Source organism: Mobula hypostoma, chromosome 8, assembly GCF_963921235.1.
Source record: "Mobula hypostoma chromosome 8, sMobHyp1.1, whole genome shotgun sequence".
In the NCBI taxonomy this organism is placed as follows: Eukaryota; Metazoa; Chordata; class Chondrichthyes; order Myliobatiformes; family Myliobatidae; genus Mobula; species Mobula hypostoma.
In genome coordinates this window covers 86,119,894-86,141,024 of record NC_086104.1, presented here as the reverse complement: position 1 = coordinate 86,141,024, position 21,131 = coordinate 86,119,894, and the positions used below count along the sequence as shown (strand labels likewise).

At 40.1% G+C, this 21,131-nt stretch overlaps 1 protein-coding gene across 6 annotated transcripts in view; it reads right to left on the bottom strand.

Annotated features, from left to right (window-relative positions):
• The window catches only part of ralgapa2 (Ral GTPase activating protein catalytic subunit alpha 2), a 538,758-nt gene that overhangs the window by 408,999 nt on the left and 108,628 nt on the right, over positions 1–21,131 (bottom strand). For all 6 annotated transcript variants that reach the window (XM_063056244.1, XM_063056246.1, XM_063056245.1 and 3 more), the window contains exon 3: positions 9,834–9,883. In XM_063056244.1, coding sequence (XP_062912314.1) covers positions 9,834–9,883 — 50 coding nt within the window. The remainder of the gene's footprint in view (positions 1–9,833; positions 9,884–21,131) is intronic.

Here is a 21,131-nt window from a genome sequence, read left to right as displayed (position 1 = left end):
CATTTAAAGACTATTAATTTTTTTTGTATTCTGCATTTTTCACCTATCTTTCTCATTTTTTTTGTGCGGAGGAGGAGATTTGGGGGTCGATGTGCCTATTCCACTTTTGTTTTTTTTTTTTTGTGCAGGGTGCAGAGTGGATCTGGGGGCTAATGATCGTGCTGCCATTCATTTCTTTCTTGGTTTCGTGGTTACCTGGATAAGAAAAATTCCACAGCTGTATACTTTGATAATAAATGAAACTTTCAAACTTTTTAATGCACCAGATTACTTTTTAGAACAATCTAGTTGTTTCACACACCACCAATATTGAAAAAAATTATTTAAAATTAGTTTAAATTTGGCCCACATGGCAACTTTTGAACTGGTGTCTCCAAATCTTTCCACTGCCTTTTGATAATTAATCCAGTACTTTAACTGCCACACCCAAAATTTGCCTTGAGATGCAGGTATTAAATTTTGTTTTGTTTGTTTGTTTGTTTGTTTATTTATTTAGAAATACAGCACAGAACAGGCCATTCCAGACCTACAAGCCATGCCACCCAGCAACCCAACTATTTAACACTAGCTTAATCACAGCACAATTTACGACCAATTAACCTACTAACCAGTACATCTGGACTGAGAGAGGAAACTGGAGCACCCAGAAGAATCCCATTCGGTCGAGGGGAGAATGCACAAACTCCTTACAGATGGTACCAGAATTTAACTCTGAACTGTAATGGTGTCACGCTAACTTCTACACTTACTGGAGAACATATCAGACTGCTACTGGGAAGTTGGGAAAGCACATAGTTCTAGGCAAAATTCCAAATTCCATACACAACAAACCTTCACCACAAGCACTTACGTAGGGAAACTACAGCACATAACATACCAGCTGCAGACTCCAAAGGCTTTATCTTTAAATTTTTATTTCAGTAAGTTTTATTCCTTGAGTAGTTCAATTTCCTTTACTATTTCCTCCGATGAGGGAATACTACCTGTAAACACCCATATACTTGTTTTTATTTTTGCTGATGCTGTCACAACCACAAACTTTTGATCGCATGTTTTTAAGATTGATGTTATTTGTGTGCAGAAAGACAAGTCACATAATCTTCATTTTACACTAGTAATTTCCATAGATACCTCTCTGTAATCGCCAGGTGAGTTGATTGCCAAACTCTGTGGGATTTCATCAGTGATACAAAAATAAGACCATAAGACCATAAGACACAGGAGCAGAATTAAGTCATCTGAGTTTCCTCCAGCATTCCATCATGTCGATTTTTTTCCCTATTCTCCTGCCTTCACCCTGTAACCTTTGATGGCCTCACTAATCCTTTCAATCCTTGCTTTACATACTGCCAATGACTTGGCCTCCACAGCCATCTGTTGCAATGAATTCCACAGATTCGCCGCCCTCTGGCTAACGAAATTTATCCTCACCTCTGTTCTAAAAGGACACCCTTCTATTCTAAGGCTGTGCCCTCCAGTCCTAGACTCACACACTATAGGAAACATCCACTCCACATCTTCGGGCTTTCAATATTCAATAGCTTTCAATGAGATCTCCCCCGCACCCCCCCTCCCATTCTCCTAAACGCCAGCACAAGTCCAGAGCCACCAAATGTTCCTGATATGTTAACCTTTTCATTCATTCTCAAATTATTTTTGTGACCCTCCTCTGGGCTTTCTCCAATGCCAACACATCTTTACTTAGATAAATAACTCAAAACTTAGATAAGGAGTCCAAGTGCAGTCTGATCACCACCTTTATACAGCCTCAGCATGACATCTTAGCTCTTATAGTCTAGACCTCTCGAAATGACTGCTAACATTCCATTTTTATTCCTGACCACTGATTCAATCTGCAAGTTAACCTTGAGGAAACACTGCAAGAGGACTCTGATTTCTGTATTTTTGTCATATTTCGAAAATTGCCTATGTCTTTATTCCATTTATCAAAGTGCATGATATTCCATCTGCCACTTCTTTGCCCATTCTCCCAATCTGTCTAAGTCCTTCTGCAGACTCCCTGCTTCCTCAAAAATACCTGCCCCTCCACCTATCTTCATATTGTCTGCAAACTTGGCCTAAAGCCATCAATTCCATCATCTAAATCATTCACATATAACATTAAAGACACGGTCCCAATACCAGCCCCTGCTGAACACCACTAGTCACTGGCAGCCAACCAGAATACTCCCACTCTTTCCCACCTGCCAATAAGCCAATCTTATATCCATGTAGGTATTGTTCCTGTAATATCATGTGCTCTTATCTTGTTAAGCAGTTTCATGTGCAACACCTTCTGCAAATCCAAGTAAACAACATCCACTGATTCTCCTTTGTCTATCCTGACTGTTATTTCCTCAAAGAATTCCAACAGATTTGTCAGATAAGATTTCCTCTTAATAAAACCATGCTGACTTTGGCCTATTTTATCAAGTATCTGCAAGTACTGTACCTCGAAACCTCAACCTTAATAATGGACCCCAACATCTTATCTACCATTGAAATCAGACTAACTGGCCTTTAATTAGCTTTTTTTTGTCTCCCTCCCTTCTTAAAGAGTGGAATGGAGACTTAGAGTGCAATTTTCTAGTTCACCAGAACCATTCCAGAATCTGGTGATCCTTGAAAGATCATTACTAATGCCTCCACAATCCCTTCAGCTACCTCGTTCAGAACCCTGGGATGTAGTCCATCTAGCCCAGGTGAATAATCTACCTTCAGACCTTTCAGCTTCCCAAGCATCTCCTAAGTAATAGCAGATATATTCACTTCTGCCCCGACACTTGCAATTTCTGGCATATAGCTGTTGCCTTGAACAGTAAAGACTGACACAAAATACTTACAGTTTGTCTGACATTATGTTGTCCCCCATTACTACCTCTCCAGTGTCATTTTCGAATGGTCCAAAATCCATTCTCACCTCTCTTTTATCATTGATATATCTGAAAAAAACTTTTGGTATCCTGTTTTATATTATTGGCTGGCTTACCTTGATATTTCATCTTTTCCCTTCTTATGGTTTCTTTAGTTGCCTTCTGTTGGTTTTTAAAAGCTTCCCAATCTCCTACTAATTTTTGCTATATTTTATGCCCTCTCTTTTGCTTTAATGCTGTATTTGACTTGTCTTTCCCTTGTCAGCTATGGTTGCCTCATCCACCCTTTAGAATGCTTCTTCTTAGGGATGGATCTATCCTGCACCTTCCAAGTTGCTCTCAGAAGCTCCAGCCATTGCTGTTCTGTCATCATCCTTGCTAGTGTCTCCTTTGGCTGGCTCCTCCCTTGTACCCCTTTAATTCTCTGTAAAAGAGCAGTGCTTGTTGTAACCTTAAGTACAGGTACCCTGAAAATAGCTAGTAAGCCCAATGTAATGAACAGCTCCTGAATTAGAGCTCCTGAAAAAGAAATATTTTGATACTGGTAATATTACCAGAATAAAGGCCAATGAATTGATTATTTAAAAGTGTAATTGGATGTGGTAAAAAAAACTTATGAAAATATTGTCCATTGAACTTTATTCACCTCAACACAAATTTACACAGTTTTTAAGCTGCTTCAAAGGAATACTTACAGCTCTACAACATAATAAACATGATAAATTTCAGCTTTCTGAAGAACCAATTTATCAGCATTGTTAATGAGATGGGGCTTCTTTTAGTGTACTTTCAGTTTTAACACGGTAAAACAGAATTTTTTTCCCCCGGTTGAGTGATGTACTGAATAGTTCAAATCTGTTTAATTGGTAACATTTGCTTCACTAGTAAGAAATTAGAATGCCATGGTTTTCACAAATAAAACACGTTGAAAACATTCCCATGAATAAAATTCTGGGAAAACATCCTAGCAGTTTTCTAAATAACTAGCTTCTTAAAATTCAGATCAATCAGCAATTTCTAATATGGAAAGCATTACGTCAATCAACACTCACTACTCAACCAATGCCAATCCCACACTGCTCAGTGGAGAAATGCACAGCACTAACCTATGCTTAATCCACTTTCAAACTTCTTCATCCCTTAAAATTAACATCTACAACTTCCACCAGTTCATTTGCTTCATCCATTCACCCATGGATGAATTACTAGATCTGAATTTAATTTTTGTCATAGTCATAGTCATACTTTAACGAAAACCAATTTCCCCCGGAATCAATAAAGTATGACTATGACTATGACAAAAATTAAATTCATTGCAAGTGAGTCATAATTTGCAGCAATTATTCTCTTTGAGTTAATGTGAATTTTTATATCTTCTATCATTTTTTACAACTAAGTAGCCTAATTAGAATAAAACTACATTAACAAGATAGCATACAATTTGGAGTTCATTTAGCCAGTCCCAAGCTGCTACGCACATACACATAGGACCTTATTATAAAATCAGTAATAGAAACAATTTCACTCACTATCCCTAGACAGGAGAATCAGGAAATACTACTACTTTAATTGCCTGAAGACATGTTCTGACCTAACGTTTCATGCATGAAATGATCTATCTGGACTGCATGCAAGCAAAAACTTTTCACTACTTCTAGGTACATGTGTAAAAAAACAATTACAATTGTGCATCTTTAAACTGAACTGAAGGAAACAATTGTGATTCAATTCTTGTGCAAACCACTTTACACTGCTTGTACTCATCACTACCATAATAGAGCTGAGGATTTGTGATCAGGAGAGCAATGTAGTGTAAGAGGGTTTAGTGAGATGGAGGAACTGAGGGAAATACATGTTAGTAGGGAAGTGGTGTTAGGTAAATTGAAGGAATTAAAGGCAGATAAATCCCCAGGGCCAGATGGTCTGCATCCCAGAGTGCTTGTGGAAGTACATGTAGCCCAAGAAATAGTGGATGCATTCGTGATAATTTTTCAAAACTCTTTAGATTCTGAACTAGTTCCTGAGGATTGGAGGGTGGCTAATGTAACCCACTTTTTAAACAAGGAGGGAGAGAGAAACCGGGGAATTATAGACCGGTAAGCCTGACATTGGTGGTGGGGAAAATGCTAGAGTCAGTTATCAAAGATGTGACAACAGCACATTTGGAAAGCGGTGAAATCATCGGACAAAGTCAGCATGGATTTGTGAAAGGAAAATCATGTCTGACGAATCTCATAGAATTTTTTGAAGATGTAACTAGTAGAGTGGATAGAGTGGAATTTTTGACGATGTAACTAGTAGAGAACCAGTGGATATGGTATATTTGGATTTTCAAAAGACTTTTGACAAGGTCCCACCTCCCTCTTTTACGGATCGCGCTTTTCAAACTTGGAAGACTAAGGGTATTTTACGGTTTTTGGATTTATTTTTAGATGGTTCCCTTATGTCTTTTGAACAATTATCTAATAAATATAACTTATCAAGAATATATTTTTTTAGATATTTACAAGTTAGAAATTTCCTAAGTACTATACTTTCTGTCTTTCCAATGCTTCCTCCTACATATATTTTAGATTCGATAATTAACCTCAATCCATGTCAGAAAGGTGCATCGGCTATGATTTATAATATTATTATGAAACTTAGGAAAGCTCCATTTGATAAGATTAGGGTAGATTGGGAACAGGAATTGGGGCTTACCATTTCTGTGGATGATTGGGGGCAGATTTTACAATTAGTTAATACTTCCTCTATTTGTGCTAAACATTCCCTAATTCAATTTAAAGTGGTTCATAGAGCACATATGTCCAAAGATAAGTTAGCGCGATTTTACTCGCATATTAATCCTTTCTGTGATAGATGTTCGGGGCAGATAGCCTCTTTAACTCATATGTTTTGGTCTTGCCCTACTTTGGAAACTTTTTGGAGAGATATTTTTAATATTATTTCTAAGGTATTAAATATAGATATCTCTCCTTACCCTATTACTGCTATCTTTGGACTACCTAAAATTTCTAGTAATCTTTCCCCTTCAGCCCGTAGAATGATTGCATTTCTTACTTTAATGGCGAAAAGATGTATTTTACAACATTGGAAAGAGCTTAATGCTCCAACTACCTTTTTTTGGTTTTCTCAGACGATTTTATGTTTGAATTTGGAGAAAATTAGAAGTAACCTTTATGATTCTTCATTTAAATTTGAACAGATTTGGGGACCTTTTATTCGATATTTTCATTTAATGTAATATTTACCCTTCTTGTTTTTTTTTCCACTGTTTTTAATGGTGGTCGGGATTGAGGACGTGATTTTAAGTTTAACTCTGTTTGGTTTCAAGTTAGCCCATTGCTTTGCCTTGCTTTTAGTTAGTTGCACGGTGGGTTTTTTTTTGGGGTTTTTTTTTCTTTTTTTCCATTGATATATATAAAATTTAGTATACTATTATGTTATCTTGGTTTCTTATGTTTAAATTACATTGTTTGTAGTATTTTTTTTGGTATTGATACCTTTTGGAATTTTATTATACTTTAACATTGTATTAATGTTTATATGGCTTACCTTTTTTGTATACTTACTCAATAAAAAGATTTAAAAAGAAAGAAAAGACAAGGTCCCACACAGGAGATTAGGGTGCAAACTTAAAACACACGGTATTGGGGGTATAGTATTGATGTGGATAGAGAATTGGTTGGCAGACAGGAAGCAAAGAGTGGGAATAAACGGGATCTTTTCAGAATGGCAGGCAGTGACTAGTGGGATACCGCAAGGCTCAGTGCTGGGACCTCAGTTGTTTACAATATATATTAATGACTTAGACGAGGGAATTAAATGCAGCATCTCCAAGTTTGCGGATGACACAAAGCTGGGCGGCAGTGTTAGCTGTGAGGAGGATGCGAAAAGGATGCAGGGTGTCTTGCATAGGTTAGGTGAGTGGGCAAATTCATGGCAGATGCAATTTAATGTGGATAAATGTGAGGTTATCCACTTTAGTAGCAAAAACTGGAAAACAGATTATTATCTGAATGGTGGCCGATTAGGAAAAGGGGAGGTGTAACAAGACCTGGGTGTCATTGTACACCAGTCATTGAAAGTGGGCATGCACGTACAGCAGGCGGTGAAAAAGGCGAACGGTATGCTGGCATTCATAGCAAGAGGATTCGAGTACAGGAGCAGGGAGGTACTACTGCAGTTGTACAAGGCCTTGGTGAGACCACACCTGGAGTATTGTGTGCAGTTTTGGTCCCCTAATCTGAGGAAAGACGTTCTTGCCATAGAGGGAGTACAAAGAAGGTTCACCAGATTGATTCCTGGGATGGCAGGACTTTCATATGATGAAAGACTGGATCAACTAGGCTTATACTCGCTGGAATTTAGAAGATTGAGGGGGGATCTTATTGAAACGTATAAAATTCTAAAGGGATTGGACAGGCTAGATGCAGGAAGACTGTTCCCGATGTTGGGGAAGTCCAGAACAAGGGGTCACGGTTTAAGGATAAATAAAGGCATCTGTTAGTCTTGCGAGACCATGGATCCGCGCCTGGAAAGTCTTTACTCTCCAGAGCGCAGGCCTGGGCAAGATTGTATGAAGACCAGCAGTTGCCCATGCTGCGAGTCTCCCCTCTCCACGACACCAATGTTGTCCGGGGAGGGGCATTAGGACCCAAACAGCTTGGCACCAGTGTCGTCACAGAGCAATGTGTGACTAAGTGCTTTGCTCAAGGACACAACACATTCCCTCGGCTGGAGCTTGAACTCACGACCTTCAGGTAGCTAGTCCAATGCCTTAACCACTTGGCCACATGGTTTAAGGATAAAGGGGAAACCTTTTAGGACTGAGATGAGGAAAAACTTCTTCACACAGAGAGTGGTGAATCTGTGGAATTCTTTGTCACAGGAAACAGTTGAAGCCAGTTCATTGGCTATATTTAAGAGATATTTAGATATGGCCCTTGTGGCTAAAGGGATCGGGGGTATGGAACGAAGGCAGGTACAGGGTTCTGAGTTGGATGATCAGCCATGATCATACTGAATGGCGGTGCTGCCTCGAAAGGCCAAATTGCCTTCTCCTGCACCTATTTTCTATGTTTCTATGTATTACACAATTTAAATAACTTGGTATTAAAATTCAATACCCTCCATTAAAATTCCACACTAAAGTTATAAATAAATGTTTTATGAGCAATGTTCATTGTACAACAGAACACTTTTGTTTAAGAATAGACATTCATAGAAGGTTAATGCCACTGGCAAGAATCAGCATACATTAGATGTACAAGTGGTTTGCTGGACCATTTTAGAAGGCAGATAAGACTCAGTCACGTTGCTGGATTTCGATTCATATACTGGCCAAGGATGGCAATACAGAGGAAATAGTTAACTTGCCCTTTAGCTCTACAGATACAGACAGCATTATTTACCAACAATCCAGTAGCTTCATATCATTTTTTCTGATATTAGTTTTAAAACAGATAGTTTTAAAACAAGTTAGCTTTGATTATTTCAGCTTTTTGACGGTAGTGCTCTATTATATGCTTTGTGCGTGCAGTCTGAATAGAACATTACAAGTTATCAAAGTTTGAATCACCCTCCAACCAAACCCTAGAAAGCTCTTCATTTCAAAAAGATGGTTCAAGCAATACATTCCTAACTCACTTCGTTCGATTTGTGGAGTTCAAACTACATCATTGCAAGAGTATTTTAATCACTTGGGTTATTTGTTGTGTTACTAAGACGCTTTCCACCAAAATAACAATGCAAATTTTTAATCAATTTATTTAATTTTTTTTGCAATTTATTTTATATTGAAGTTCATCATCAAACAAAACTTTCCATAAGATGTATTTCAGATACTGTACATATAATAGTCTTATTTGTCACAAATCTCCACATAATATTTACCTGAAGTATACACTTATAGAAAGGAGAAAAATGTCAAAAAATGTCGAGTGTCCCGAGTGTTCGCCTAACAGATAGCACAGTGGATCACTATCATTACAACCTACCTTTAGAACTAGTCAGCTCAATCTAAAATGCTTCTAAATGCAACATAGTAAATCCCAATCTCTCAAATCTCTGTTCCTAACATCAATCTATAAGGCCACAGCCTGGTATGGAAACACCAATGCCCAAGAACGTAAAGTCTACAAAAGTGGAGAACACAGCCTGGTCCATCGCAGGCAAAGCCCTCCCCGCTGCTGAACACATCTATCAGGAGCGCTGCCACAAGAAAGCAACATCCTTCATCAAGAAACCCACCATCCAGGTCATGTACTCTTCTCACTGCTGCCAATGGGAAGGAGGAATAGGAGCCTCATGTCCCACACTGCCGGGTTCAGGAACAGCTATTGCCCTTAAACCATCAGGCTCCCGAACCACCATGAATAACTTCACTCTCCTCAACTTTGAACTCACTCCAAACCAATTGATTCACTTCCAAGGACTCTAGAATTTATGTTCTCCCCCTTCTCTCCACCTGACCACTCCCCCTCTGCCCCCCCATCTAAGTTGTCAGTCTTTTTTGTGTCATTTTTCCATTGATTCTCATGTATTTCTCTGTTCTACTGTGAATGCTTGCAAGAAATTGAATCTCAAGGTAGTATATGGTGGCATATACTAACATTGATAATAAATTTACTTTGAACATTGAACATTTCTACTGCTTTCATGACCTTCTTTTAATAGAGGACATAAAATTACAATCAATATTTCAAAAGAATTTTCACATCCACTTGATATTTTGAGGTTTGGACAATAAAGGGAAAGAGTTAGCAATAGCATACTGAGAAAGATCTGATATCATTATAGAACAAAAATCAATTCTTAGCAAGAGATGCAAAACTGTTACACCCACAGACAGAAATTTGGTAATGGAAAAAAATTAAAATACTTTCTGAAGGTTCACTAATAGATGAAATCAAAATTAGCAAAGGAGTACAAATGTAGATGTATCAAAAAATGGCTTACCTCAAATACAAAGAGGATGGAGTCCAGCTCCTCCCTCTGTGACTTATTCCCTAAATAAACCCCAAAATAAAGATAAATTAGTGATTTAAATATTTTGAAATGCAACGTGCTTGATTACTTTAACTGCAAATTAGCATACACGAGTTGAAAACATCAGATAACAGCTCAATTACTTTGAAAAGCACAAAACCATGATTCATAACCACATGATAGAAACGTCTGCACAGAAAGCCTCTGGGAACAGTGACCATAGTTCATTAAAATTCAAGGTAGTTGTGGGAAAAAAGACAAGGCAGTTTTAAGTCAGGTCCCTAAACCAGGAAGGTAGATTTCAATACTATAAAACAGAATTCGGGAATTCACAGAAGTAGATTGACAGCACCTGTTTGGCGTGGAGATGGCGAGCAGGGAACCGAGGTGTTTTCATTTTTGCTGGCCATAGGGATAAGCCTGAAAACTATAGACGAACCTTACATCAATGGTGGTAGGGGAGTTTTTAACGACAACATTTTATAGGACAGGATACATGTCCACTTGGAAAGGATTGATTAAATTGAGTCAATGTGGTTTTGTGAGAGATGGTGATATCTCGCAAATCTGACTGCGTTTTTCCAGGAAGTAAATAAGAATACTGATGAAGGAAGCAGTTTACATGGACTGTAATAATGTCCCACAAGGTAAGTTAGCCTGGAAGGTTAGGGCACAAATGTGGCATATTGAAAAACAAACAGCAGTATCCATTGTCAAGGAACTCCATCACCCAGGAGATGCTCTCTTCTCGCTGCTGCCATCAGGAAGGTGGCACAGGAGTCTCAGGACTCAAACCGCCAGATTCAGGAACAGTTATCACCCTTTAACCATTAGGCTCTTGAATCAGAGGGGATAACTTCACTCACCTTATCACTGAACTGTTCCCACAGCCTATGGACTCACTTTCAAGGACTCGCCACCTGAGGTTCTTGATATCAATTGCTTATTTTTTATTATTATTTTTCTTTTGGATTTGCACAGTTTGTTGTCTTTTGCATGTTGGTTGTTTATCTGCCCTGTTGGATACAGTCTTTCATTGATTTTTCTGTCTTTCTTGGATTTAGTTGGATTATACCCGCAAAAAAAAACAAATCTCAAGTTTGTATATGGTGACATATATGTACTTTAATAATAAATTTACTTTGAACTGAAGCCAAAATTGGCTTAATGGTTAGAAGCATAAGGTAATGGCAGATATGTGTTAACTTACAGGAAATCTGTAACAAGTAGAGTCCAGCTGGGATCTTTGCTGTTTGTAATATATATGTAGGTGGTCTGATTACAAGTTTGCAGACATTACAAAAACTGGTGGAGTCACAAAGTAAAGAAGGTTGTCCAAGGACACAGCTGGACATAGATCAGCTGAAAAGTAGGGCAGAGTGATGACAAATGGAGTTTAATCCAGGCCAGTATGAGGTAATGCAGTTTGGGAAATCAAATTCTGGCAGGATATATAAAGGGCAGGAACTTTACAAGCACTGATGTTCAGAGGGACCTTGGTATGCAAGTCCATAGTGCAAATTGATCAAAATGGTCATAGTGTTGCTAAACTGCTGTGCCAGTTAGTCCCTGGTTCGTCATTTCCTGCTGCATCTTTTCTACACTGTATAACTACCACATCCTTCCTGTAGTATGCTGATCAGAGATATACACAACTCTCAAAATGTATTCTGATCAATGTTTGTTTGCTGCAAAATTATGTCCTGGTCCTTGGCTGATGTAGTGATAAGTCTATTTGGTATGTTTGCTTTCATAGGGAGAGTATAAGAACCCGGACATCATTTTGCAGCTGAACAAACATTGATCAGAATGCATTTTGAGAGTTATGTATCGTTCTGATCACCATACTACAAGAAGGATGTGGTAGTTATAGTGCCGAAAAGATTCACAGGAACTAATTGGTATAACAATTTAGCAACACTGTATTTTGAACATATTCTGATCAATTTGTACTAAAATAGAATTTGTTTTATTTTGTTCTAATTATGTTCCTCCTTGTAAAAAATATGTATAGCTTAGGTTTACGTTTTTCTTGTGAATGTTGCTTATATAATGCTATGTACCTGTGATGCTGCTGAGAGTAGATTTTCTTCACACATGTGCTTGTACATATGACAATAAACTTGATTTTTGAGTTTTTGACAGGATAGTATTTGGAATGGAAAGCAATAGTTATCAGGAGAGATTGGTTAGGTTAGATTTATTCTCACTGAAATATAAGAGGTGGGGGGGGAGGGAAGAGGGTAACTTTACCAAAGGGAATAGATAGGATAGATAGCCAAAGAGGTTTCCCCAGGTCAGTGGCGCCTGGAACTCGAGGGCAGAGGTTTAAGGCGAGAAAGGAGAAATTTAAGGAAGATATGACAGGTAAGAATTTCCATAAAGATGGTGGATCATTTTCATATTGATGGATATGTAATTGATGTTCCAAGGAATCTGTGGTGGGCTTTTTGTTGATTATGAAATTTAGAAGTGACTAAAATAAAGCAATGGAGAGCTGTAGAGCAAGGAAACATGACACTTGGGGGCACTGCACGTAGCCCATTTAGGAGAAGGAAATTACAAGTTAAGAATGACCTGGACTTACAAAATTTATTTCCAAGAAATGGGAGGCCCATGAAAGACAGTTTGGAATATTTTGACAACATGTGATTGGGGAGCTTTGATAAAAGGAATTATGTGCTCAACTGTACAGGTGATGAACAGTTAATGCAGTTTAAAAACTAATCAGGAAGTCTACTGAAAAGTTGATCCTGGTGTCAAAGTACGAGTACAAATAGAGGTAGCGAAACTACAAGTGGACAGTATTTTGGTCAGGCCCAACTTGCCACACTTCATCTAGTTTGACCATCACACTTAGGAATATTCCTACAATAAAGAGATACAGGGCCATTTCAACAAATTGTCATGGGTGAATTATGTGGAAGAATATATTTGAAAGACAATAGTCTTGTCTTGCATTCTCTTGAGTTGAGATGGTTGAATAATAGCATAATTGAATGTTTTTAAATTGACAAAATTATATGATGAGTTAGAAATGGTGAAAATAGTGGATGCATTAGTGATAATTTTTCAAAACTCTTTAGATTCTGAACTAGTTCCTGAGGATTGGAGGGTGGCTAATGTAACCCCGCTTTTTAAAAAAGGAGGGAGAGAGAAACCGGAAAATTATAGACCGGTTAGCCCAACATCGGTGGTGGGGAAAATGCTAGAGTCAGTTATCAAAGATGTGATAACAGCACATTTGGAAAGTGGTGAAATCATCGGACAAAGTCAGCATGGATTTGTGAAAGGAAAATCATGTCTGACGAATCTCATAGAATTTTTTTGAGGATGTAACTAGTAGAGTGGATAGAGTGGAATTTTTGACGATGTAACTAGTAGAGAACCAGTGGACGTGGTATATTTGGATTTTCAAAAGGCTTTTGACAAGGTCCCACACAGGAGATTAGTGTGCAAACTTAAAGCACACGGTATTGGGGGTATGGTATTGATGTGGATAGAGAATTGGATGGCAGACAGGAAGCAAAGAGTGGGAATAAACAGGACCTTTTCAGAATGGCAGGCAGTGACTAGTGGGGTACCGCAAGGCTCAGTGCTGGGACCTCAGTTGTTTACAATATATATTAATTGCTTAGACGAGGGAATTAAATGCAGCATCTCCAAGTTTGCAGATGACATGAAGCTGGGCCGCAGTGTTAGCTGTGAGAAGGATGCTAAAAGGATGCAGGGTGACTTGGATAGGTTGGGTGAGTGGGCAAATTCATGGCAGATGCAATTTAAAGTGGATAAATGTGTGGTTATCCACTTTGGTGGCAAAAACTGGAAAACAGATTATCTGAATGGTGGCTGATTAGGAAAAGGGGAGGTGCAACGAGACCTGGGTGTCATTGTACACCAGTCATTGAAAGTGGGCGTGCAGGTACAGCAGGCGGTGAAAAAGGTGAATGGTATGCTGGCATTCATAGCAAGAGGATTCAAGTACAAGAGCAGGGAGGTACTACTGCAGTTGTACAAGGCCTTGGTGAGACCACACCTGGAGTATTGTGTGCAGTTTTGGTCCCCTAATCTGAGGAAAGACATTCTTGCCATAGATGGAGTACAAAGAAGGTTCACCAGATTGATTTCTGGGATGGCAGGACTTTCATATGATGAAAGACTGGATTGACTAGGCTTATACTCGCTGGAATTTAGAAGATTGAGGGGGGGTCTTATTGAAACGTATAAAATTCTAAAGGGATTGGACAGGCTAGATGCAGGAAGATTGTTCCTGATGTTGGGGAAGTCCAGAACGAGGGGTCACAGTTTAAGGATAAAGGGGAAGCCTTTTAGGACCGAGATGAGGAAAAACTTCTTCACACAGAGAGTGGTGAATCTGTGGAATTCTCTGCCACAGGAAACAGTTGAGGCCAGTTCATTGGCTATATTTAAGAGGGAGTTAGATTTGGCCCTTGTGGCTAAAGGGATCAGGGGGTATGGAGAGAAGGCAGGTACAGGGTTCTGAGTTGGATGATCAGCCATTATCTTACTGAATGGCGGTGCAGGCTCGAAGAGCCAAATGGCCTACTCCTGCACCTATTTTCTATGTTTCTATGTTTCTAAAACATGTACTGTGAAGGCAAATATGAATGAGAGCGCAAAAACACAAACTTTGAACTACGCACAAAGGAAACCTAGAGTTCTTAATCTGAAAGATTGTTTTTGCTAGTCCACTGAACTTTAGTACAGAGCTCAATATATTTTAGTATGTTTGAAGATAGAAAAATAGATAAACTAAGCTGAGATCCTGATCAATAAGCTTGAATTGCTGCATAGACTTTTTTTTGTTTCAAGTAGTAAAGAATTACAAGGTTTGGAATGAAACAAGGGAATATGCAAAGCAAAGGCACTAAAGGTTATGGATGAAAGTAAAAGACTTAATTCCTTGCAATTTCAGAAGGATGAAGACAAAAGAGATAAGCATATTTGGGTACCTAAATTGCAACTCAATCCAGCGAAGCAAATACATTAAAATAATGGCTTGAATTTTGTTTTTAATTTTGCTTTAATTTGAGGACTTTACTGTTTATAGAGTCAGTACAATACAAAACAGATACAGAACCCTCAGCCCAAAATATAAGCTATGGTGCTCACCCAACCCATACCAATTTCCTGTGTTCTGCTCATACTGGGTGTCTTTTAAATTTTTCCTCTTTCACCCTAAACCTACGCCCTCTAGTTTTGGACAGCTCTACCCCAGAAAAGGGACTATTACCATCCACCTCAGCTCATAATTTTAAACATTTTTATACAGTCGTTCCTCATTCTCCTACGTTCCGAGGAATAAAGACTTAGCCTGGCCAACCTCTTCCTGTAACCCAAACCTTGACAAATAAAAGGCACTTGCAGTTAGAGAGAAAACATAAAGCAAATAGAGTTTTTAAATTTACTATTAAGTAATAACAAGAAATAATACTTTGCAGTACCCACATTATTAGTAATGCTTGTACGACCCCACACCTCCCCTCCATTGTCCCAGTAACATGAATGATCAGTTCATTCTATTACTGTCCAAAAACAGATGTATTGATCAGTGATTTAAATACAATTTAAGATCTGCAATCATAAAGTAAACCGTATAGTTGACATTATATGACATTACCAGATACAGTTCTATCAGTGTGAAAGATGGATTTTTTGAAGTAGGCCTTTGGATTGTTTTTAAATAAAATTTTTAAGAAAGCAGAACTTCTCAAATGTTGAGATGTCCTGCTGAATCTGCCAGACTGGCTGCAAAGTTATATTTTAAAAGCATGTCGCAACACAAATATTTAAACTTCTGAACAACGACCCAGTTGAAATTAGCAAGTGAGAATGCCTTTGTGATTTCTCAAAACATCTACAGAGCTGCTTACATAACAAGAGTAAAGGATTAAATTGACTTACGTCAAACATTTCTAAAGGTCAGTTCATTCCTTGGGTTATTAAATTACTCAAATGCTAAATGAGCAAAATGTTTCTCTACCATATTTTTTCTGTTCATAAACACGAGAAAATCTGCAGATGCAGGAAATTCAAGCAACACACATCAAAGTTGCTGGTGAACGCAGCAGGCCAGGCAGCATCTCTAGGAAGAGGTACAGTCGACGTTTCAGGCTGAGACCCTTCGTCAGGACTAACTGAAAGAAGAGCTAGTAAGAGATTTGAAAGTGGGAGGGGGAGGGGGAGATCCAAAATGATAGGAGAAGACAGGAGGAGGAGGGATGGAGCAAAGAGCTGGACAGGTGATTGGCAAAAGGGATATGAGAGGATCATGGGACAGGAGGCCCAGGGAGAAAGAAAAGGGGGAGGGGGGAACCCAGAGGATGGGCAAGGGGTATAGTGAGAGGGACAGAGGGAGAAAAAGGAGAGAGAGAAAAAGAATATGTGTATATAAATAAATAACAGATGGGGTACAAGGGGGAGGTGGGACATTAGCGGAAGTTTGAGAAGTCATTGTTCATGCCATCAGGTTGGAGGCTACCCAGACGGAATATAAGGTGTTGTTCCTCTAACCTGAGTGTGGCTTCATCTTTACAGTAGAGGAGGCCGTGGATAGACATATCAGAATGGGAATGGGACATAGAATTAAAATGTGTGGCCTCTGGGAGATCCTGCTTTCTCTGGCAGACAGAGCGTAGGTGTTCAATGAAACAGTCTCCCAGTCTGCGTTGGGTCTCGCCAATATATAGAAGGCCACATCGGGAGCACCGGACGCAGTATATCACCCCAGCCAACTCACAGGTGAAGTGTCGCCTCACCTGGAAGAACTGTCTGGGGCCCTGAATGGTGGTAAGGGAGGAAGTGTAAGGGCATGTTCCCCTTATGAGGATAAGTGCCAGGAGGGAGATTGGTGGGGAGGGATGCGGGGGGGGGGGAAACGAATAGACAAGGGAGTCGCGTAGGGAGCGATCCCTGTGGAAAGCGGGGGGGGGAGGGAAAGATGTGCTTAGTGGTGGGATCCCATTGGAGGTGGCAGAATTTACGGAGAATAGTATGTAGGACCCAGAGGCCGGTGGGGTGGTAGGTGAGGACAAGGGGAACCCTATTCCTAGTGGGGTGGTGGGAGGATGGAGTGAGAGCAGATATGCGTGAAATGGGGGAGATGCATTTGAGAGCAGAGTTGATGGTGGAGGAAGGGAAGCCCCTTTCTTTAAAAAAGGAGGAAATCTCCCTCGTCCTGAAATGAAAAGCTTCATCCTGAGAGCAGATGCGGCGGAGACGGAGGAATTGTGAGAAGGGGATGGCATTTTTGCAAGAGACAGGGTGAGAAGAGGAATAGTCCAGATAGCTGTGAGAGTCAGTAGGCTTATAGTAGACATCAGTAGATAAGCTGTGTGCAGAGACAGAGACAGAAAGATCTAGAAAGGGGAGGGAGATGTCGGAAATGGATCAGGTAAACTTGAGGGCAGGGTGAAAGTTCGAGGCAAAGTTAATGAAGTCAACGAGCTCAGCATGCGTGCAGGAAGCAGCGCCAATGCAATCATCGATGTAGCAAAGGAAAAGTGGGGGACAGATACCAGAATAGGTTTGGAACATAGATTGTTCCAAAGAGCCAACAAAAAGGCAGGCATAGCTAGGACCCATACGGGTGCCCATAGCTACACCTTTAGTTTGGAGGAAGTGGGAGGAGCCAAAGGAGAAATTATTAAGAGTGACTAATTCCGCTAGACGGAGCAGAGTGGTAGTGGAGGGGAACTGGTTAGGTCTGGAATCCAAAAAGAAGCGGAGAGCTTTGAGACCTTCCTGATGGGGGATGGAAGTATATAGGGACTGGACATCCATGGTGAAAATAAAGCGGTGGGGGCCAGGGAACTTAAAATCATGGAAAAGTTTAAGAGCGTGAGAAGTGTCACGAACATAGGTAGGAAGGGATTGAACAAGGGGGGATAAAACCGCGTTGAGGTATGCAGAAATGAGTTTGGTGGGGCAGGAGCAAGCTGAGACAATAGGTCTGCCAGGACAGGCAGGTTTTCTGTTCGTATACAGTTTTTCTCTGATGACTCTCATTATGATTTGTGACAAATCCTATTGTGCATATCCAATTAAGAACAAGGATTGTCTGCATATGCAATTCAAATGTTGAATGTAGTACATCTTTGCAAATGTCAATGTACCATATTACCACCAGTAATACTAGACTTAACAACATCTATTCCAAAATTTGGAGAGCCAGGAGGTCCTTTGCAAGTAGGAATAAAATGAATCTCAATGCATTCTATACATAAATTAAGAGCAAGAGAATAACTAGGGAGAGGGTAGCACCACTGAGGGATAAAGGAGGGAGTATCTAATTGGAGGCAGAGGATATAGGTGAGATGAAATAGAAAATAAACAAGTATGTTATCTTGGTATTTACCAAGAGGAAGGGCATGAAAGACAGTGAAATAAATAAAGTGATAGTGTTGGGTCTCTTAAAGAACATTAAGATGTAAAGTCCTCAGAGCCTGATGGGATGTGCCCCTGGTTATTCAGAGAGTCAAGAGGTGAGATTGTTGCACTTCAGCCAAAACCTTTGTGTTCTCTCAAGTCACGGTCAAGGTCTCAGAGGAATGATAATTAGCTAATGCTGTTCTGCTGTTTAAGAGGAGAAATGGAGATAACTATGGAAACTACAGGCCCGTGAGTCTCATGCCAATTGCAAGAAAGCTACTGGAAAGGACTTGTTGGGATAGGACTTATGCAACCATGGACTAATTAGGGACAGACTTTGTGCAGGGCAAGTCGCGGCTTACAAACCTGAATTCTTCCAAGGAAGTGATGAATGTGACAATGAGGGTAGAGATGTGGATTTTGACAACAGGGATTTTAATAGTGTTTGACAAAGCCCTACATGGAAAGCTCAGGCACAATATAAAAATGCATAGGATCCATGGAGACTTAGCTGTTTGGATTCAGGATTGGATTGTCCATAGAAGATATCCACAGAAACATGGAAGACAAGCCAGTCTACTGGTACAATTGAAATGCAGTACTAGAGGACATCAGGGACTGGTATGTATTTTGCTTCACAGAATCAAGACTAACCCCTGCAAACACAGCATTGCAGCCCAATGTCTTTAGCATTCTCCATAAAGACAGCACAGCTCAGTCTTTTAAAACTAGAGGAAGTGGAGAATAATTTATGATTAACTCATAGTGGTGCACAGTCATGGTGGTTCAGTCTCAATCATGCTCATCCAGCGGTGCATCCGCGAGTTAAATGTTGTCCACTTTATCAGTCAAGGGAGTTTTCCACCATTATCCTTATACTGTACATTCTTCCTCAGGCCAGGAAGGCATTAGGAGACTCGAGCACTGTATCAGCAGAAACAAAACAACACAATTGGATGCCTTCCCTAGCATTGCAAGGGATTTCAACAAGGCCAACTTGAAGAAGTCTCTGAACAGCTACCGCCAACATATAACCTGTAGAACCGGAGATGCCAACACAATTAACCACAGTTATAGCACCATCAAGAACACTTACCATGCCATCCCATGCCCATACTTTGGAATGTCTGATCACTTGACTGTACTTCTACTCCTGGAATAAAGGCAAAGACTAAAGACCGCCGCACCAGTGGTGAGGACCAAGAAGGCATGGTCAAGGAAGGCAGAGGAGTGTTTACAGGACTGCTTTGAATTGCTGGACCGGACAATATTCAGGGATTTATCTTTAAATCTGAATGAATACTCCACAGTTGTTACTAATTTCATCAAAACTTCTGCCAATGAGTTCATGTCTTCAAGAACATACCAGTACACCCAAACCAAGAGCCATGGATGAACCAGGAGATTCGTGGTCTGCTGAGGGCTAGATCTGTGGCATTCAAGACTGATGATCAGAATTATACAAGAAGTGCAGGTACGGTGCAAAGAAAGCTAACTTAAGAGCAAAAAAACAATTCTGATTGGAGTTAGAGATAGAATTGGATGCATGTTATCTGCAGGCCATTCCTTTCTACAAAGCAAAACCTAACATTATGAGTGGCATTGATGCTTCACTCCGAGATCAGCTAAACGGCTTTTGTGCACATTTTGAAAGGGAGAATAAAACTACAGCTGTGCGAATCGCTAGAACATCTGGTGATTCTGTAATCTGTGTTTCAGAGTCCGATGTCAGATCACCTTTCAGAGGGGTGAAGCCTCGAAAGGCATCAAGGCTGATGGTGTACCTGGTAGGGCAATGAAAACCTGAGGCAGCCAACTATTGAGAGTGTTGAAGGACATCTTCAATCTCTCAGTGCTGCAGTCAGAGGTTCCCAGCTTTGAAGTGCTTTGAGAGGTTGGTCATGGTCAGAATCAACTCCTGTCTAAGAAAGGACCTGGACCCACTAAAATGTGCCCATCACCACAAAAGGTCTACAGCAGATGCAATCTCACTGGCTTTCTACTCACCCTTGGATCAACTCAACAATAATACCTATTGTCAGGCTGCTGTTGATTGATTACAGCTCAGTGTTCATGACAATCATACCCTCAATTCTAATCAACAGGCTCCAAAACCTGGGCCTCTGTACCTCACTCCGCAACTGGATCTTTGACCTCCTGACCAGGAGAGCACAGTTTGTGCAGATCGTAAATAACATCCCCCTCAAACACCATCTATAAATTTACCGATAACACAGCTATTGTTGGTGGAATTTCAGATGCAGATGCAGGTACAGGAATGAAATAGAACACCTAGTTGTCTGGTGTCGCAACAACAACCTCGCACTCAACGTCAGTGAGACCAAGGAAATGATTGGGAACACACACCGGTCTCATGGAGGGATCAGCAGTGCAAAGGGTGAGCAGTTTCAACTTCCTGGGTGTCAACATCTCTGAAGATCTACTGTGGCCCAACATATTGATGCAATTTTAAAGAAAGCACAACAGCAGCCATATTTCATTAAGAGTTTGAGGAGACATGGTATGTCATCAGGACTCAAGCAAATTTCTACAGATGCACCTTGGAGAGCATTCTAACTAGTTGCATCCCAGTCTGGTACAGAGGTGCCACGGCACAGGATTGAAAAAAAGCTGCAGAAAGTTGTACATTCAGCCAGCTCCATCCTGGCCACTGGCCTTACGAATATCAAAGACCCCTTCAAAGTGTGTTGCCTCAAAAAGGAGGCATTCATCAGTAAGAATGAGATTCTGGAACCACGATTTGCAATTTGAGGATTGCTTGGTTGTTTCAGTGCTCTGCAGTTTCTGAGAGAATTCCAGGAGGTAGAGGGAGTGTGTGTAAACCTCATGGTGAGAAGTCTGTGGGACGGGACACAA